This window comes from Oenanthe melanoleuca, chromosome 1 (genome assembly GCF_029582105.1).
Source record: "Oenanthe melanoleuca isolate GR-GAL-2019-014 chromosome 1, OMel1.0, whole genome shotgun sequence".
Lineage (NCBI taxonomy): Eukaryota > Metazoa > Chordata > Aves > Passeriformes > Muscicapidae > Oenanthe > Oenanthe melanoleuca.
The window spans coordinates 36,275,586-36,296,093 of record NC_079333.1 but is presented as its reverse complement, the minus strand read 5'-3'; the positions used below and the strand labels follow the sequence as shown (position 1 = coordinate 36,296,093).

The 20,508-nt window shown below is 37.1% G+C and overlaps 1 protein-coding gene across 2 annotated transcripts in view; it reads left to right on the top strand.

Moving 5' to 3' along the window:
* Positions 1–20,508, top strand: part of SLC36A4 (solute carrier family 36 member 4) — an 82,928-nt gene that overhangs the window by 22,727 nt on the left and 39,693 nt on the right. For both annotated transcript variants that reach the window (XM_056500238.1, XM_056500230.1), the window contains 2 exons: positions 12,744–12,913; positions 17,529–17,698. In XM_056500238.1, the coding sequence (XP_056356213.1) occupies positions 12,744–12,913; positions 17,529–17,698 (340 nt within the window). The remainder of the gene's footprint in view (positions 1–12,743; positions 12,914–17,528; positions 17,699–20,508) is intronic.

Sequence of the window (20,508 nt, the reverse complement as noted above, 5' to 3'; positions counted from 1 at the left end):
AAACCTGTTGTGTAGCTGGAGTGTGGTAACTTGTTATCCCCTGTCTCACTGTTGTTCCTATATCCATATGGTTGATTTGTTCTGGTAAGGAAAAAAAAGTCCATTTAATTAGGTTGGCTCTTTAGTCTGCTCTGTCTTAAAATGGATTTACGTAATCTTGTTTTTAGAGACTTGATTTTAGATTCTGTTCTGGAATGTCTTGTAAATATCTCATATTATTGTGAAGCTGTCTGAACATGGCATTATAAACAGAAGCCTTAAGGTCTTAATTCTCAGAAAAGTTGATTTTGATTGCTTAATTTTATACAGTAAGTTGGCCTGAAACAGTTATGTGGCCTCATTTTTCCTGTTCCTTGGATCTGAGTGTCTGTTAGGCCAATTCTTATCTTGAGAGCTGCCAGATTATTGGTTGTTATGAAAAGGGACAATGAAATTCTGAGGTTTTGGGCTGGTGCGGTCATCTTAAGCAGAACCTGACAAGAAGAGAAAACTGCCCTTATTGTGTTTGTTTGGGGTTTTTTTTTCATCCCATTGTTCCAAAATACTTTTTTTTTTTTTTTTTCTGTTTAGCACTTGTCATCACTTAAAATATGACTGTAGTTCATTAGTAACTAATACAAATTAGTGATGCTAATAAAACAGAGGATCTGTTCACTGAATGGAACGTGTTTCAGAGAGCTGCAATGATTCAGCAGATTCCTACTAGAATTTTCTTCTTGATCTTAAGAAACCACGTTTGTCTTATAGATGATGAGTGTATGGAGATGGGTTTTGGTTAAAATCTATCATTAGTTTAGGACTGATTAGCTGTCATAGTGTTACAAGGAAATCAGCAATATGGAATTTGGGATATTGTTGCTTTGGCTATAGTCGATCCCTGAATAAATAGACTTGAGGAACCTCAATTTTACAGACTCTAGTCTGTAATAACTCAAAAGTGGACTGTTTACAATTGAAATATAGAATCTCAAAGAAACCAAAGTAGTGCCTAGAAAGTCTTGGGTAATACTAAGAGCTAGTTCAAACATTTCATCAACCAGTGTTATAAAACTATTTTGAGATATTTTTCAGTAAAATGAAAACAATTAATATGTTAAATTGATGATATTCATGTGACGAATTGAGCTGTTCATATCTGCCTGTAAGATCAGTCTAGACTCTTATTTGATGGCAGGTTTGAACAATTTTGGCATTTTGCTAAAGTCCCGGTAAGTTGTTTTTTTGTTGCTACAACTGCTGTAGCAGGAATAAGGCTACTGCTATTGAAGAGCTGATTATATTAATTCATTAATCACTCTGAGTGATGCTTGTAACAGGAAGAAGTGCTGCAGTCAGTTGCTTGTGCTGTTCATTTGGTTGCTGCCTCTTAGAGGTGTCTGTAAAAACAGGGTTACTGCAGATTGCTCTAAGGTTGCTGCAGCAGCAAGTGGTGGCTGTCTTGACGGCTGGGTGGGGATCATTACTGTGTGGGAAGAGGAGAGGTTGGCAGCAGGGACACCCAGCAGCCCTGAGTTAGCAAACAGCAGCTGAGAGCTCAGTATTACCAGTCTCAGGGTTACCATTCATAGTGTTGAGAGTTGCTTTGGGATTTCAGCACTTGTAAGTTTAGTTTTTAAGATCATTGAGGTGACTGTGTGAAAATTCTACTGACTAGTGACATCAGTTTAGTTTGTGGAACAGCAGTGGCAGCAGAAATGCAGTACTCTTAAGTGGATGCAACAAACCATATAAGATACTTGGTTTTGTTTAAACTTTCAAGTGAAGATTCCAGTTCAGCAAGCAGACTGTTGATTTGGAAGTGGAGAAAATGTATATTCAGCCTTCAGTGAACCTTTTTGAATACAGGAGTGTGCCAGGACTGTGAGATTCTGCAGCTGCTGCTTTCCCTCTGGAGTTTGATTTACTCTGGCTGTGGATTCCCTGTGCCAGATGATGCTGCCTGCAAATCACTGGGCTGGTGTTCAGGCCATAGAACAGAAGAGACTACCAGTGCTACTTCTTGAATACAGGAGCTGTGGGTGATGATGTAGAGGGAAGGTGTCTTTCACAGAACATGTAACATTGTTTTGTAAGAACCATGTTTGTGTGCCTCTTTCGTGTTCCAGGGGTGAATAGGCCTGGTTTTAAAATTAATGTGAGATTTTGTTAGTGAAGTAAAAGTAACTTCAGACTAAGTTTGCCCAAAATGAAGTTAAGAGTCTTGAACACCCTTTTTAGAAGGATGTAAACCAACACCTTCAGGCTTGGCTCTGTCCGTAGCATTGCCATGTGCAGGTAATAGCTTTGCATAATGTTGTGCTTATGTAATACCAGTTACACTTAAGGAATATTTTGCATCAAAGTCTGTTCTAGATAAAAAAAATCAAATCCAAATGTGGAAGTAATATTTTATAATAAGCTTCAGGAGGAAAAAGGATGCAATAGAATAACATTTAAACAAGAAGTATAATTTTCCTTCTCCATTACATATAAATATGCTAAGTTAACTGCAGTTTTTACAATTGAGTATGACTTTTTTCCCTCCTGTTGAGTGCTGCAGACAGATTAGCTTAGTGAAGAGAGAAACATTACTTTCCAACATTAATTTTAGGTTTGGAAAATAAGGCTTCTTATATTTTGGCCTATTACTTGAAGATGTCTATTCAAACTGCTTTTGAACTTGGATATCACAGCTTTGCAGCTGAAGATAGGGTAGTATTTGTATACCAGAAGACAGGCTCTGGAATCACATTAGGCAGCAGCTAACCAATTCCAGAAGATTTAAAAAGAGAAAACTAAGTGGATTATAATTTTAAAATGCCATTATTTGGATTTTGAAAGTAATGCAGATGAGCTTGTTAGGCCTGTGGCTTTGAGATAAAAGCCTCTCATTGTCAAAAACTCTTTTGACAGATTAGTATTGTCCTAAAAAAAAAAAAAAAAAAAAAAAAAGAAATCCAATGGCATGCTTCCCTTGTCCTTAAGACCAGACTGTATCTGTCAGAAGCAGACATTTAACAGGTAACATGACATCATCTAAATCTACTTGTGGCATCAGCTCTTTAGTCCAGGGTATATCAGTTCCATTGTTGTTATTTTGAGGTGTTGCAAAGGCTTGTATCTTCAAAATATGAAATGTGGGATGTTTTTGTAATTGGACAAATAACTGTAGGTGACTGGATTTGATGACTGTGGGGATGGCCTAGTACATGGTAAATGTGGACTTTAGATGGGTAAGCAAGAAGCTGTAGCTGCTGTGCAAAATCAGGAAACGATTATGAGCAAATGTGTTAGCAACAAAGAATGTTGATAGATACAGCAGATGAAAAGATGTTGTACCAGAAACTGTAAAAAATATACATCTGCCCATGTTGATAAAGTATCAGACAGCTTGATATCACCTCTTTATCAAGTTAAATATTCCTTACCAGTAGTCTGCACTTCTGGAGAATGGAGAAACTTGCTTTCACCCTGGAGAACCGTTTGTTTGTACATACTGTACTTCTATTACTTCTTATTTTAAAGGCAATTCTTAAAAACACAAACAAAAGGCCCCCTGGATAACTTTCTTTCAGGCAGTGTCCCACACACATGCTTGCAACATTCAAATGTTTCTTCTTCCTTAGAGAACCTAAGATACACATACATTTACACAGTTCCAGAACAAAGGCATTTTAAGTTTACTGTTTATTTTCCTGAAACTTTTCTTAATCATTATGTGGTTGGTGACTTTGGAGGAGGGGGCAAAGAGCAAGAGTGACAAAGTGCCAAGTTGTCATGCTCTGCCTTGCCAGCTTATGGCAGGTGGGTTTTGGGGTCTGAGCACAGCTTCAGTGATGTTCAGAAGCTAATTGTCCTTTTAGACATGACCCTTTCTTAGATGGAAGACTTGTCTGCCTTAATTATACATGCAGTAGAGGCAGAGTGATGCACTTATGCTGATATTATGTATAATTAAGAAACATAGTTAAATAATTTCAGGCAGGAATATTTATCCAATTTATTTTGCTTTTTTGGAGCCAGATTTTTTTGTTCCCCTAGCCCGTCGTTCTGGATGTCTCCCAAGCTGCAGCTTTTTTGAACTTAGCTGTGATAGTTGGATAAGATTTCCTTTCTATTATGTTCTGAGTGAGTACTTCCCCGCAGTGTATGGAATTATCTAAGTAGCATTTAAATGTAAGTCTTCATGATGTGACAGAGGTTTTGAATATAACCCTGAAAATGCAGAAATATTAATAACTTTCCCTGGGGAGAGCAGCTAGCTAAAATAAATACTTGCATCCTTGATTTTAGACTTCCATGTCTATCATTTAATCAGGAACATCTTAGTTTTACCATCTATGTGTAGGCTCTGTGCAGGCTTTTCATTGATGAAGGTAGCATTGCACTGTTGTGCACGTGTTTTTGTCTATATCTAACAATAAATAAAGCTTAAGTTCTAGTTTACCTCTTAAATATTTTGCCAACATATTTTTTTAGTTAAATCTGTTGTAAATCATTAATAATTTATATTTATTGGATCAGGGATGATGGAGACAGCAGCTGGAAAAAAAAGTTATTTTATTGTATGGCTGAAAATACTAGGTATTAATAGACCTATCATTTTGTCAAAGGAATTTTTAACTCAGTAATGTTCACTGAAGAATACCTTTCCTAAACCTAAAATTGTTTATTCATACATGTTCTCCCAGAGTTGAGAGCCCTAATAACATACTGCTGAACACTTCTGCAGGCATCAGTAATGGCTCCCTAATAAACATTGTGGTTGAAAAATTACACTTGATTTGTCAGGAGCAGCAGAAGAAAAAATCCTAAAAGAAATGGGAGAAGGTGGGAAAGGAAAGTGTTGTAATGGTGAAGTGTTGTAATCTTCTCATTTGGAATGAGAAGATTATAGCAGGAAGTGATGTGGTGTGTGTTCTTCAAATTGTCTTTGTGTATTCTTTGACTTGTTGTGCTTGAGCTGTGTGAGTGCTTGTCACGGTGTGACTTGGGTTTTGCCAATTTTAATATATTTAATCTCTTTTAGAGATAGGATTTGGGAGTAGAGACAAGGCAGGCTCAAAACTTAAAAAGGTACAAGAAGAAATTTATTAATAACACAAAAAGAATTCAGAATAAGATTCCTAGGTTATTCCCTCCTACCTTTATCTCACATTCCTTAACAACATCATACAGAAAACACTTCAGTTAGTTATCCATCCAAATGATCATTTCAGTTCACTTAAGAGAGAAAAGTTCCTTTTTTAGTTATGGCTTAGGGGGCGTCTTCACCTTCACAATCTACATCCGCCCGGGAAATACTGCAGATTATGACTCTCCTCCCATTTTCACAGTCCTTCCAGAGCTGTGCAATGGGTTATGTTACACACTTGGGGTACCACTTTTAAAGGCAGGCTGCTGAAAAACAAAATTCTCTTCATCTCCTTCTCTATCAAATGTCTCTGTTCATATTCCAGTCCCAGAACAGAAAGAACTCCATTTCCCCAAGGCAAAAAGTCTTCTTCTCAAGCACCCCAAATCTCACCAGGTATATTTCACAGTTTAAAGGAATTTTAGTGTAGTCACAATCCCCTTAGCCCACAAAAACGGTTTTCAGCTACTTATCAGTTGCATCTTTTCAATCTCTTCCCACCAGGAACTTTATCTTCATTCCGCTGACCTCTGTGGTCTCCATGCTTTATTTCTTCTCATGCCTCTTCTGCCACGTGGAGAGCTGAGCCGAGTGAAGCCGGGGGCCAGCAGGGCCGGTGCCGGAGCCATGCGGTCGTGGGCCGGGGTCCGGGACCGTGCGGCCGGGCCGGGCCCTCCCACCAAACCAGAGCCGGGGTGACGGGCCGGGCCCCCCGCAGAGCCAGAGCCGGACCGGGGGCCTCTGCCCCGGCCAGAGGCCACGGCACCTCCCGGGAGCCGAAAGCCGAAAGAGCCCAGTTAACTTAACCCAATGTGATTTGTGAAAGCGAAATAACTTTTAATTGGTTTCCCGAGCTGTCCATCACCAAAGCAGCTCTCCGATTGGTCCCCGCAGCCCACAGGGGAAGCCCTCAGAGACGGGACAGGCCCACCGTTCCCGGCCTCCTGGTGCTTTCCCTGAGGCGAATCCACCCCATTCCCCTAGCACGTGAAACCAACACAGTGCTTCGTGGGAAGGGTGGTGGGTAGGGCAGCTGTCACGGTGATGTGCTCTCAAGGCAGGCTGAAGTGTATGGAACTGTTGTAAGAAAAGTAAAATTGTCAGTGTCTTCTCTTCTATTTGGATTGATTTGGATTATTTTTCAGAATTGGATGGTTATTTCTTTCAGCGATGGCCATGTAAAATCTAAGATGTGATGTGCAAAACACTTTCTGTGCTGGCGTCCTGTTGTTTTTTAACTGTTGATCCAGGAGTGTACATGGCTATATTTTCAAGGCTCCTTATCCCAGGGCTGAAATTTCTGTATTTAGTTATAAAATTTTGTAGGCCCTTAATCCTATTTATTTCCTGTCATACTCATTAATCCTCAGTGGAAACCACTGTAATTTATTTTTTCACTTCTGCAGTAATGGAATTTGTACAGCCCCATGCAGGACCTTGCAATATGTGTATACTTTGTTGTGTGTCCCTTCAGAAGCTAAAGCAGCATATGGGTGGAGGAGCATTTCAGATAAAAGACAAAATAAGAGGACATTTTATTTTAAACTGTTTGCATTGATCAGATGGAAGTTTGTAATTTTTTTGTCTCTTGCCTACAAAGAAGCAGGTAGGGATAGGTGATAGTAATCATTATAACTTATTCTGAGGAGACTTAAATTCTTTCTTTGAGGGGATTTAAAAAAATATGGGTTTGATAATTGGCTGGCATAAACATTTAAGTGCCATTGCAGCTTTGGGAAATTTCATTTTTACCTCCTGAGCCAGAAAGAGTCTAGAAAGACACAATCAGATACTATATCATTATGTATTATTGCAGTAGATGGAAATATACCCTCCAGCAACACTTGCATTTTTAAGTAATTTTTTCTTTCATCACTTACCTTATCTCTTTTATCACTTAGAAATTTTGAGAGTAGCATAACTTATACAAAACATGTTAGACCATAGTACTGTGTAGTCTGTAGGCTGCAGTCCAAGTGACTGGGGGTTGGAACAGTCTGATAAACTAGACATATAATTTTCTTTTAACATATGTCTTTTGCTGGATAAAATTACATACTATTGTAAAGGCCAGCAAAGCATATAATACTTCAGTGATTTTGACAGGACAAATATTTAAAAATATGTAAAAATATTGGTGAACAAAAATGCTGCTTTATCACTTTCAGTTTGCATTGGAGAGAAATTGTTTTGGGTTTTGTTCACAAAGTCACATAGGGCATAATAATACACAAACTTGCAGAACTTCTGTTGAATTTCAAAGCAAGCTAAAGATTAAATAAATGTAATACTGAAGTGATAAATAAGCTCTTGAATAATAAAAGAAAAAAAGAACCTTGGAGAAAATACAAGGTTTGGATGGCAAGCTAAATAAGATTACACAATTCCTTCAAGCATTGTTAAATCAAGGCCATCAGAATAGGGCAGTAGATTGGGTTTATTTTTTTCTGTAGGTGAATAATTCTTTTTCCTGGTGAAAGAAGTGGAAAGGAGCTTTACTGGAATCTGAGGAGATTGGTTTTTGGAGTGAGTGGAATTGCTCAGCAGATTTCAGTAGGTAGTATGTTCTGTAGTGAGAACTCGTCTTCTGGATTTATTTATTTCATATAAAACTTTTACTATAAAGATTGATGTACAGTCACCATTTGGCTTGCATTTTTCCTTGGGTAATAGAAGCTGACCTTTTGTTTGCAGTCACGAGGGATGTGTTAAGGAAAATTGGATTGTTTATTGTACGTGTTCTAAATAGTGATGTTCTGTAGCTTACTAAAGAGAGTGAACTTTAAAAATATATCTAAAAGTGATAGAATAGAAGCCTGTTGCTCAAAATATTGCATGGGCCTTTTTCTGTGCAGTGCAAGAGGAGATGCACTAGGACAGGCAAGCAAACATGGCAGTGTAATAATGATGTATGTTGTTATTGTTCCTTTACTTGGTGTAACTATACATTTTCTGCAGACAGTTCCCCTGTAGGCTGTGTGATTGTAAATCCACCTTTCAGTGAGCAGATTAATTCATTGGTACCTTCTGCAGATAAGAAGGAATGGGCCAGGCCTGTGCTGCATTGGTTTGCTGAGGACTTAATAATTTGTCTTTGGAGGTTAAGTTGTTGAATTTAGGTTTGCATATTTTGAATACCTTTGATACCAGCTTTTTTGCTTTGGCTGAACAGAGCTTTATTTTGCTGCTGTAGGGATGTTTAGAGATGGATTTTTTTCCCACTGAGGAAATGGATAAATATATTTGTTTTAATTTTCCAAAGTTCTTGAGTTTTCTCTAGCTTAAGCCAGTCAAAACTTCTATGTAGCTGTCTACCTGAAATACTTACTTTTAAAGTGCAGGGGATAAAGGATGGCCATTTTAGTGGGATTCCCTGAGAAATGGAAAGGTGACTCTATGTATTTAAACATGAAGCATGTCTGCTCTTAAGATATCCATCGCAAGGTTAGCTTTCAGTGGCTATGAAAATTAAATCAAGGTTTATCTGACTGCCTGCAGGTTGAACTCTTTGTTGGTTTTTTTTTCTGTTTTGGTTTTTTTTTTTTTTTTTGGTGCAGTTATATGAAAAGTACAGTAGAGATTTCTGCTTAAAATTAGGCAGTCTCCTGCAGCTTATTTGCAGGAAGACTGTGAGTGTAGCAGGATATTCAAGGCAAGTGATGAAGAGGCAATGGTACTACTGGGTTGTTTATATTTACTTCAAGCAGCTTGAAATGAAGCACTTTGCATAATGGATGGTATCAGATTAGCCAGGTTATTTCAAACATTCACTTATGATTCTTTGCCAGTTAATTATGGGTACTTTTGAATTTATTTGCTGGATGAAGGCAAGATGTACTGTGCTTCTTTTGCAATTTTAAGAAACCAAAGGTTGATTGTAACTAAAAGAACATAGTATTAAGTTTCAAGGAGTATAATAGTAGTGATGTGTGCAAATGTCTCAAAAGTTATAGGAAAAACTCTGTGAAGTAGGTGACAGAGAAAAATGATAGTTTATTCAGTGAGGAGGAAAAACATGGATAGAAATCAAGAAATTATGAAAAGAGTAAGCTTAGTCTAAAATATCTGATTTCATAGGTGTTTAGGGCTATGACAGTGACTAGCGTGAAGGAGAAAGAGCTTGAAGGAAGCACAGCATGGAAATTAGAAGCACAGAAGAGAGTCATTAAATAAAAAGGTTAAAAAATACATCTTTGAAACTTATCTCATCTCACCTCCTGGTTCCAGAAAGGAAGCAATAAAACCAGAACTGAGAAGCATTTGTGAAAAGAACCTTGTCTCTTGCATTCAGATGAAATGTTAGGTTTTCTGAAGTCATTGCAAGAGGAGCTGTGCAGGGACTAGAAAGAAGTTTTACAGTGAAGATTTATCCAGTAGCTGCAGTGTCAGAACAAGCACTGGGTCACATCATATCTGCTGGCAGCCTCTGTCTCCTTGTGGACAGTCCACTGATCCTTTGGGTCCTGATGGGCTTCAACAGCTTAGGGAGCTGGGTATTTGTGTAATACACATATAAATACACATGTAATTGGTTGTTACTTGGTGTCACTTAATCTCGTGAGTTACAGGATTTTGTAGCTTGTCTGCAGTAGGTGATACTGGATACTCTATTAAACCTGGCTCAAGTTCTTTGCATAATTTCTTTGGGGATCAGTTTTACTGGGGGAAGCATCTGCAATGATGACTGTCTTGAGATTGCTGCTGCTGCTGCTTAGAGAGGGTATTTGGAATTAGCTGGGAAGGCTCATGCTGAGCTGGGAAGGGACACTCTCACCTGGACTGAGTGATGCAGGAAAGGCTGCATGAGCATTCTCATCTGTTCAGCCTGGAGGCACATATAGTCCTGATACAAACTCAAGGATAAGCCAGAAGGAATTAGCATTTTTAAATATAATTTCAAGATCTACATATGTTAATGTGTCTCTCACCAACAGTCTTATTGTCCTGTATTTCTTTTAGTGTCTCATATCCTTAAACTCAGCAAAAATGAAAGTTGTAACATTAAAGAGAGGATGATTATATGAGAACATGAGTTTAAATGGTTGTTTTATTCTTATTTGCTCATAATTATACAGGAAATTATATAATTGCATTTAATGAGTAAACTTGGTTTAGTGGATAGTTGAAAAGCAGAGTGTGTATGCTTAAGAACATTGTCCTATAAGGGTTTTAAATTGCTTTTAATTTTTTAAAGTTTTTGTTTTCTTGGAGAAACATGGGTCTTCTGGGTTTAAATGCTAAACTGATTGGGTTGAAATGTTAAAGATAAAAAAATTCAGTGTAGTTAGAAATCTAAGAAGAAAATTTCAATGCTTCCTTTGGACTCAAGCATATTGAACATAGTATGAGCCACTAGTCCTTTATTTCTGAACTAATTTTCAGATAGACAATTCTATGATAATCTTGTCTGCCTGTGAAAAGAACTTTGTTAAAATGTAAAAAGGTTAAAAAGCAGATATCCTGATCAGAGTTTGTTAGAGACCACGTCTCGTTTTGTATTCTTCCTGCTTCTCAACACTCATTTAAAAATTGATTTAATTTTTGAAGCTCTTCTTTGTTTAAATTTTGCATTCCCCACCAGATCAAGTTACAGTCCAAGCTCAGGTTCTTTTCTGGAGGAACAACATCATCAGTGGAGGCTCTGAAGTATATAAAGAAGTTAACATGCATAATGCATATTAATTGAATAGGAATGAAAATTACCTCTAAATGTGCACCTTTTTAGGGACCTTTTGGTTCCCAAGTGTAAAATTACTTCTTTGGGATTTCACATATGGGAGAAATAGGGCCATAGATTGGCAGTGGAGACATGCTACTAAAAGTCAGGAAGTAAATGTCAGTGGATGACTAGGAGGAGAGGAGTAATTACCTTATAGAAAATAATGTACCAGCAATTCAGATATATCAATTTGTTAGTTAATAAGTGGATGAAATCTGCTTTTTTTCGTAACTCATATTGCTTAAATAGTAAATATTCAGTCAATTAAAAAGCAATTTTGTATGATGAACAGTAGCTTTTACAGGGCAACCCTGTTGCACTGAGACTGTTTGTATTAGATATGACATAAGTGCTAACCAGGGATGACAAGCTTCTTTAATTAACAGTGCCATACTGTTCATCAAATATAACCTGCATGTCTACTGAAAGATAAGCTCAGCTGTGAACTTTATTCCACTGTCTGTATTGCCTAGATCCTAATTACCTAACTTCATTATAGTGATACCTTTTTTGGGACTACATAAAAACAGAGGCCAGACAAAATTAAGAGAATAAAAAGCGATTATATTTATTAAAGGGTATATTTAGGGCAGACAAAGCCTCCCCCCAGGCGCTACACCAAAAAATGGATGGCAGGTCATGGGTTTCCATACTTTTATAAGTTGTCATATTGGAAAATTACAATTGCAATCCAATTACAGATTCAGATAATGAAGTCATTTTACCCTAATTTTGCTCTGCCCCCAACTCACTTTTGTTTCCATCTCTCAGGGCCTGAGACAGTAAAATGTGCTTGGTTCCCAGGCCTGGAAAGGAATTGTTTTGTCTGACCAAAATGGGAAAACAGTAGTTAACACTCTATATGGAGTTTAGTTATACACTAAAGAAATATTATGAAAAATATAAAAGCTAAAATCGTAAGGCATCAGTAGAAGCTTGGATGTTTCACCGAGGTGTAGACATACAGTATTAGGTGTCTTAATCTTGGACTATATCCCATGTTGAGTATTTGAGATGACTGTACGGTTCTCCTGAAAGAGGTGGGGAAAGTGTTCTTGTCTAGGAGTGTCCGTGTACCTTCAGCTGGTGTTTTAATGATGTAAAAGGATCTGTTTTGCTGGTGAAATTGAAGGTGGGAGGAGAAATATGTGAGCTTATCACTTGATTTTACTGCCTGGAAATTTTGTCTGGGTGTCTAAAAACTGAAGTTGGAACTTACTGAGTGTATTTTTCTGAATGTTGTAGAGTACAAGTAAAAGGCAATCTCCAGCAAACTTTGTGCTGTAATGGTTGCAATGCCTGTGTCTTCACTGAAGTGATGGCAGGCCCAGTGAGATGGCTTGACTATGTGAGGCTCAAAGCACTGTGTTTAGGAAAAGCAGTGCTTAGTGTGCCTGGCCCTGTTTCTGTCAGAGAGATGAAAAAGTGCATGGGACTGCATTCTGGTAGTTATGGACTCCAGATTCCTTGCTGGAAGGGCTGAGGCTGAGCTTATGTCAGTAGGTTTGTCTGTGATGGAAGCTGGCAGTGCAGGCATATCTGACAGGAATAGGACAAATGTCCTTGGATTCTGAAAAACTTTGTTACAAAATACTTCATGTTACTGTCATTGCTTATGTGTTTTCATCTGAACACCATAAGTTTCTCTTGACAGTTTTTCTGACCTATAAATATTGCTTTATAATTCCACACTGATGCTTTTTTCCAACCAAAATACGTTCTTTTCAATAACTGAGTATTTCTATTGGATGCATAAAACATTGTGACTGTCCAGGCGGTAAAACATTATTGTAGAATAATCTTATTTATTTATAAAATCACCTAAATTTTGGAAGTTGGCATTGAAAGAGGAGAGACAAGTAGGTTTACACTGAGAACATAAAATGTGATTGATTCTCCCTGTATTTCCAGGTCCTGCCATTGGAAAACAGAATGAAAGACACGGCACGTTTCCCCCTGGCATTGAACATTGGGATGGGAATAGTCATGGCCTTGTACATCTCACTGGCCACCCTAGGGTATCTGCGCTTTGGGGATGAAATCAAAGGCAGCATAACTTTAAACCTGCCTCAGGACAAGTGGTAAGTGCCTCTGTGATTTAAAAGCAGTAACCTAGAAGGCAGAAGTGTTGCAAAGGTTGTTTCATGCCTCTGTGCCATCAGGGTGCTCAGACTTTTAATGTATCCACAATAGAGCTGTGGTCCTAGCTAGTAATTTCTTCCATATTAGAAGGACTTGCATATGGAGACTGATCAATAACATTATAAGCCATTCCATCTCTAGAAGGAGCTGGTTCCAGGACTGTTGAAGGAGGAAATGTGTAGTTTGCAACAGGCTGTCAGACAGTTCTGAAACAAGCTGTCTTTACCTTGGATATCCTGGTAATATAGTGCCCTTTTTTAGTGTAATCACTGAGTTTAACAGGTGAACAAATGGAATAGAAGACATCAAAGATGAATAGGTTTGTAGTTCAAGTGCAGGTCCATGGATAGTGTATATGATGACTTCCTGTCAGGAGAACATGCTGAAGATGCACTGAAGGTGATTTCATCTGCTGTATTATTAGTTTTGTATCTGTATGTTGATGGATGTACTCTAACTATTCTTTAATGTAATTAATTTTTTTTGGTACTTTTGTCTGATAGGCCTAAAATTGGGTATATCAGCGGTTCAAAAGTGCTAAAACTGAAAAGTATTTTAATGTTTTCATTCTGATGAAATAATGTCTTACAGGTTATATTCATACATTTACTTGTTAAATGTCTGTTGTAGTAGCTTATTAAAATAGTGAAATCTCAAATTATGGAAATACCCCCCCCCGCTTTGATGGACTGAATTCCGACTTTTTAATACTTTGAAAAAGAGAAGAACACATGTAAAGAATGTTCTTAATTTTTAAGTGTTATTTTTTCACTCTCTTTTCTTCCTTGGAGTCAATGTGAATTATGCATTTTTAATATTCTTAAGAAGTTTTGTTTAATTGCCAGACTGATTCCAATGTTTAATACATGAAACTATAAAAAATGTGTCTTGAAGGATGAATGTTTTTTTCATTGCTAGAACTTTCATCTATTTCTTACTGCTTGTCTGATTGCTTTGTTTTTATACTACTGTTGTACTGTTGTACTGTTGAGATTTGGGCCTTAATGTTTTTTCATTTTATGGGATTTCTCTTTTCCTCTTCCTCTTCCTCTTCCTCTTCCTCTTCCTCTTCCTCTTCCTCTTCCTCTTCCTCTTCCTTTTCCCTTTTCCCTTTTCCCTTTTCCCTTTTCCCTTTTCCCTTTTCCCTTTTCCCTTTTCCCTTTTCCTTTCCTCCTTCTCTCTTTTCCTGACTTTCTCTCTTTCCCCTTTCCTCCCTCCCTGTCCTTCTTTTTCCAGGGCAATCTCTAGCACAGGTACAGGCTGGGCAGAGAGTGGATTGAGAGCTTGATATCTTTGACATTCCTTTCAACCCAAACCATTCTGTGATTCTCTGACATTTAAAAATCCCCACAGAAATCTGCAAATGTTTCTGTATCTATTCTGTGTGATGCAGCTAAAAGGAAAAATACTTATATTTCTAATATAAGATGGCAGTCCTTGTTGTTTGTAAGATTAGTGAAAACCTTGTTTTAAATGGTAGCTTTGGGTTTGTTTGTGCCTTAAGAGAGGTGCTGTTAAAAAACAAGGAGTGAGAAGAATGTGGAATAAGCTAAGGTTGCTACCCACTGTTGCTTTTTATTGTGCTCATGCAAGCAGCAGAATGAACTTTATTCTGCATCCCTGCTGTCTAACAGAGCTATTCACATACGAGTTTTCGAATAGCTCCTGGCTACAGTGCAGATGTGATGATGATGGTATTTGTCCTGATGGCTTTGCAGGCCTAATGCAAGGAAACAGATAATAAAAGAGATGGAAACTGGTGCTCTATAGGGTTGGAAATTGGCATTATAAGTGTAATAACCTCAAAGCTACTCAGGGCACATATCCACAGTTAACAAAGTCATCTGTTTTTGTCTTACCCTGGAGAGTACCCCAGAGCACCAAACAAAATTAGGAGAAACAGCTCAGTGGTGTGCTCAGGGATTGTGATGTATGATGCTGTTGCTGTGCAGGACTGTGGGTCTACCTGATGCAGTACTGAGGGATAAATGGTTGCAATTAACTGGGCTAGGAAAACAAATTTCCAGTGAACCATAGGACAGTATTTTGCTATTAGGTTCTCACATAAAAAGCCAGTAAGTTACCTGTTTGAGCTAGAGAAATTGCAAGGAGCAGAGGAATTTTTTTACAAGAAGACAGTCAGGTGAAAGAGCCTGGAATGTATCTAAAAAGTGAGACTTGGCTTATGTGTTTAATTCCAGCTGGACAACCCCTGTCTTAAGAATAAGCCTTTCCTGATAAAGAAAATTAAATTTAAATTCTCCTGCTTTCTGAGTTTTATTTGATGTCCTCACAGATTAATTGACTGGAAGGCATATGCAGGCCCTAGACTGGTTAAATTCTTAAGTTTAATTTAAATAGAGGACTGCTTATATTCTTAAAAAAATTACTGCTAGATTAGTGCCTTTGGATAAATGGCTTGGTACTATTCTATTTTAGATGGTGTTTGGAAGTACAAATTGTCACTCAGCATAATATATTATTTAAAATACATTGAAAATTGACTTAAAGACTAGTTTTCAGTATTTGCAGATGAAAATTGTAGAAAATTCTGCTCCAGTTCTTGGTAGTGTCCATGGTTTGGGTCTCATAGGTTTGTAAAATGGTTTGAGTTGGAGAGGACCTTTAAAGATTGGCTGTTCTGATCCCTGTGCCACGACCAGAGAAATCTTTCACAAGACCAGGTTGTCCAAGTTCCATCCAACCTGTCTGTGAACTCTTCCAGGAATGGGGCATCCACAGCTTCACTACCCTCATTGTAAAAAATTTCTTCTTTTTTCTCATTTGGAATCTCGTCCTCTTGATGCTGAATATGAAGGTTCTTACCACCATCTGGTCTTTGTTAAGATATAAGTGACAGTCTTTGTGCTTGAAGTCTTTGCTCCTGAAGGTTAATGACAATACCAACATAGATGTATTGAAGTTTGACAAAACTTCACATGGGAGTAGTTCAAGTGAAAGCTTTGCATAATTATTGCTCTGTTTGGTCTAGCTGTGTTGTTCTGCAAGTTTTGTTGCCCTACTTGCCAATGTTTCTACCCTTAAAAAGGGCATAATGAAATCTAAAATGTAGAATTTAAAAGAGGTTTAGCACATATGAATGATTTAGATTTTTATTAAAGTGTAGCCTAAGGAGTCATCTTTTTCTGATTGGAATTTAATATTAAATTGCTAGTAAAATCAACTCAGTAATATAAAAATTATTTTTTTAATTTGGAAAGTTTTAATCCTCACAGACCTGTAGAAAAATAGTTTAATGGAGATGCTTACTTTGAACTACTGTGTTTTTAAAGTTTTGAATCCTGTTTTTGAATGTATTTTAGAAATTATTTTTGTAAAGGCTTGGGATAGTCTGAAACCTGAGTAGAGGTGAATTCTGGGTATCTGGTCAACTAAAATTTACCCAGCTAAAATCTATCTAAGCTTCTGGAATGAGTACAGTCTTGCAGAGCTCTTGTTCTCTCTAAATATCTAGAAGCTGCTCAGCAGTCAAAAAGATGTGTGTCACTAAACCAGCAGCTTCTACAATGGTGTAGCAACTAGCTACACCATTATGTCAACATGTAAATTGATTTAATAGTTTTCCTATTTGTCCATTTGAATGTGCATTTGGACATTCCCTGAGTTGTGTGTAGTGATGGCCAAACCTTTGATACAGATAATTTAAGACCTATTATTCAAAATGTATTTTTAGTTGAAGTTTATATTTCTTCTCTTCCTCATATTACAGAATCATAGAATCATAGAAAGTATGGTAGAAGAGAGCTGAGCTGTAGAGATACAATTTTTGCCATGCCATGCCATTTGGCCACAGGGTAAGGGGCCAAAAGCAGCCCTGGCTGGATTTTATTTACTAAAGCAGATACAGACTGTGATACTCAAAGAGAGAATGCTTTAAGTGGCTCCTACCAAGCTTTGAGAGATACAGAGATCAAGGTCCTATTTGTTGATTCCCTCCTCTTGCTGCTTTTTAAAATTTTCTAACTTATGCGTGTTGGCTTTTCTTCGGTTTAACATCTTTTCAAGGACTGAAGCAAAACCCAGGATTTTCAGTGCTTGGTCTGCTTGGCATCATCTTCTGTTAAAACAGGTTGTTTATGAGGAATATTCCCTCTCCTATTTGTCAACACATAACACCCCACGGCAAGTAAACCAAGCCCTCACCCAAAAATTTTATAATGTCCATAGAAAGAAAATCATACAAAGAGACTCATAATTTCTGTCAGTTTGCTGCAAGCAATGACAAATGCTTGTAGTAATGCAGCACAAATTAAAAATGTATATAAATTTAAAACTGTTGGAGGCATGGATAGCTCTTTGTCATTTACAAGTAACAGTGGTAAAGATGTCTGAACTTTATTGGAAGATTTATTCTAATTGGCTTATCTTTTGCATCTTCTGAGGCAGTTAAAATACTATATTCATGTTTGCTGGGGGAAATTTTTTTTTTCATATATATATATATATCTTATCTTCTTAGGACCATTATCAAGCTAATTTTTTATGAAGAATTTGCAACTTACATACTTACATGACTGTAAATGTTTTCAACAGGTTGTATCAGTCTGTAAAAATTCTGTACTCCTTTGGGATTTTTGTGACGTATTCAATTCAGTTCTACGTCCCTGCAGAGATTCTCATTCCAGTTGTTACCTCCAGAGTGAGGCAGAAATGGAAGTTACTCAGTGAGCTTGTGGCAAGAGCACTATTGGTCTGCTCAACCTGTAAGTATATGCAGAACAACCATTAAAAAACTTGCTATTACATTTTGTTGGGACCTGCTTATTTAAATATACGTTTTGTTGTTCATTTTTCCAGAGTCTAGCAAACTTGAAATTTTGTTTCAATACTTCACTACATTTTGACTTCTATGAACAAGTGAAACTAATGTTGTATTTGTATTTTAACCACATTTGTTTTAGTAGGTGTGACCAATTATTTGACAACAATACCTTTTGCAGGTAATACCCTGAAGCTGCCAACCAGGAAAATAAACCTTTTTCAAATAACATTTTTTAAGTGAGACACACATTGCTGAGATTTGCCAGCATTTATCTATGTGATCTTGAGTACATGCTTGTCATGGAGAAATTATTACTCTGTTTTGTTGATCTGAGGATTAAGCATAAAGGGATACTGGCTCTATACCCATAAAGAAGCATTGGCAAATGTGGATGACTGGTCACAGAGTTCACAAAGTGCCACTTATTTTAGGTAATAATGTTCTAAAGTAGTTTTGCATCTTTACTTTCACTCCCTGTTACTCCTGTTGTTTGTATTCCTTGTCCCCTAATCTTCCCATCCCTCCTGCTGTGTCCCTGCTTTCTCACAGCTGGTTGAGATCTACTAGCAGGAGTCAGCAGAGCTGATATTGAATAGTGAGTGTACTTTCATCTAGGAATCAATACTCCTGAAGATAAAGAACTGTGGGGGAAAGTTCAGCTTCAGCTTTGCCTTTACAGCTCCCAGCCAAAGTGCTCAAGTACATAGCAATCTTTTCTCAGAGACATTATAAAAAATTGTTTCTAGTACAAAGCTGGCTTCTTGACTTGGCCATTTGTATTGAAATTAGCTGTTAATACCTTATAAACAATCAAGACTGATAAATAAGCAAAAAATGCTAAACTTTGAGTTTTAGGGGAAAGTATTGATGAAAGAGAAGATGTTTGGTTTGTTGTCTCCATTCCCTTGATGAATGCAATAGCTAATGTGCTTGATGACACCTAAGGATTGTTGTCAAAGAAAACTTAACATCCAGTGAGACCTTCTTAAGGTCAAGTCTGTTGAGAAAAACAGTTTAATGTCAGTGCAATTTAATTACTGCAGTAAGCAAAGGGAAATACCATCAATCTAATAACTTGCTGCTCTGGAAATACATCTGCTTTGTGAAATTAAAACAATAAAAAGAAAACCCAATTTTTTCTTGAATGATGAAATATGTATCTCCTGACGCATCATATATCCTGTGTTCTATTTCAAGTGATCAAGGTGTTAAGGTTTTAAGATTGAGGATAGATGAGTATACTGTTGCTTAAAGCCAAAGGCCTCAGGGATTTATAGGTGAAAGATAGTTTCATGTATGTGTCTGATGAGAAGAGCCAGTGGTAGACAGGCTTAAAGGCACATTTCCCTGATTGACTTGGGAAAATTATAAATAACTTCATAATATTCAGCCATAGGTTTTGTCCTTAACTTTATAATTAATCTTTGTAATTTGTGGGTAGTTTCTGAAAAGGGAAAACTAGAAAACAATCTCCAAGAAAAGAAAGTAGAAAAAGAAAGGAGATTAGCTATATATATGTTAAGATACATATATACAAAAGATACTGCTATATATATAAAGATGTAATATTAGAATGCTGTATGTTTATATCTGAAAAATATATGGATAGTAAAATTGTACCTAGTGTATGCCATTGCAAACTTAACCTGTGGTATGAATCTCTAAAATGGAGCTGCTGAAGTGCTACGGGTGTTACTGGTGTATTTGAGCATATTAAATTGTTTGCTGCAAGGCACAAAAAAGTAACATTAAAAGTTTGCTCTTAAAGGTTTGATGTTTGCCAGGTTGTTGTGTGATGTGTTGTATTATCCTAATGGCATTTCAGGTTTTTCCCAAGTGGTTTCTACAACTTGCATGCATGCAGTAGCTGTAATACTTTTTCACCAACAATTGTGTTAGCTCCCATGCTTGCCTTCATCTTCTGTTTATCATTTTTCGTTGAAGTACTGGTTTTAAACAGAATTAATTTAAATAGCATCACTTTTCACTAAGCTGCACTTTGTCTGATTGCAGAACATTATTCCTAAAATGATTCAGAAAGTGTTTCTTTAATAGAAAGTAAAATCCAAAACCTTTTAAATTGAATTTTAGATATTAAATGGTTTTGATATCAGTGACGGAGTATGTTGTAATGTCTGGACCATTCAGAGGTCATACACTGATTAAAGGGAATCTGCTTGCTTGAAAATAATTCTTGGAGAAGAGAAACTTAGCTGTGTTGCTAGTAACACATTAGCTTTTTAAGAGAAGACACGAGAAACCACTTATTACTAATTCTTGGGATTTTTGCATGACTCAAAAATTATGTCATTGTTTTACTGTTGGAGTACATGAGAAACTGTTTTTTGGAAGAAGTAGACCTGGGAGTCTTTTTTTTTTTTTTTTTTTTTTTTTTTTTTTTTTTTTGTCATTTTTTTCTGGTCAGATAATGTTTAAGTGAGGTCTTGACAAATGACTGGGGAGGTAACACACACCCAAAAGCCATCTGTGTTGCTTAGGGCTTTTCATTACTTACTTGCTTTTTAAACACTTAGCATTGCAGGAGAATGATCACAGGAATATTGCATTTTTAACTTTCCATGTTCTGCTTCCTCTCCTTTTTTCTCTTGGTTACTTGGTACTGAGATCATGGTGGTTCTGGAAGGAGAGAACTTGGAGAGGTTTTGTTCAGCTTAAGGAATTGATTCTCCTGTATTAACAGCTTCAAATTATGCTGAGAACTTGGAGAACTGCCAAGCTTTAGTCAGTGTT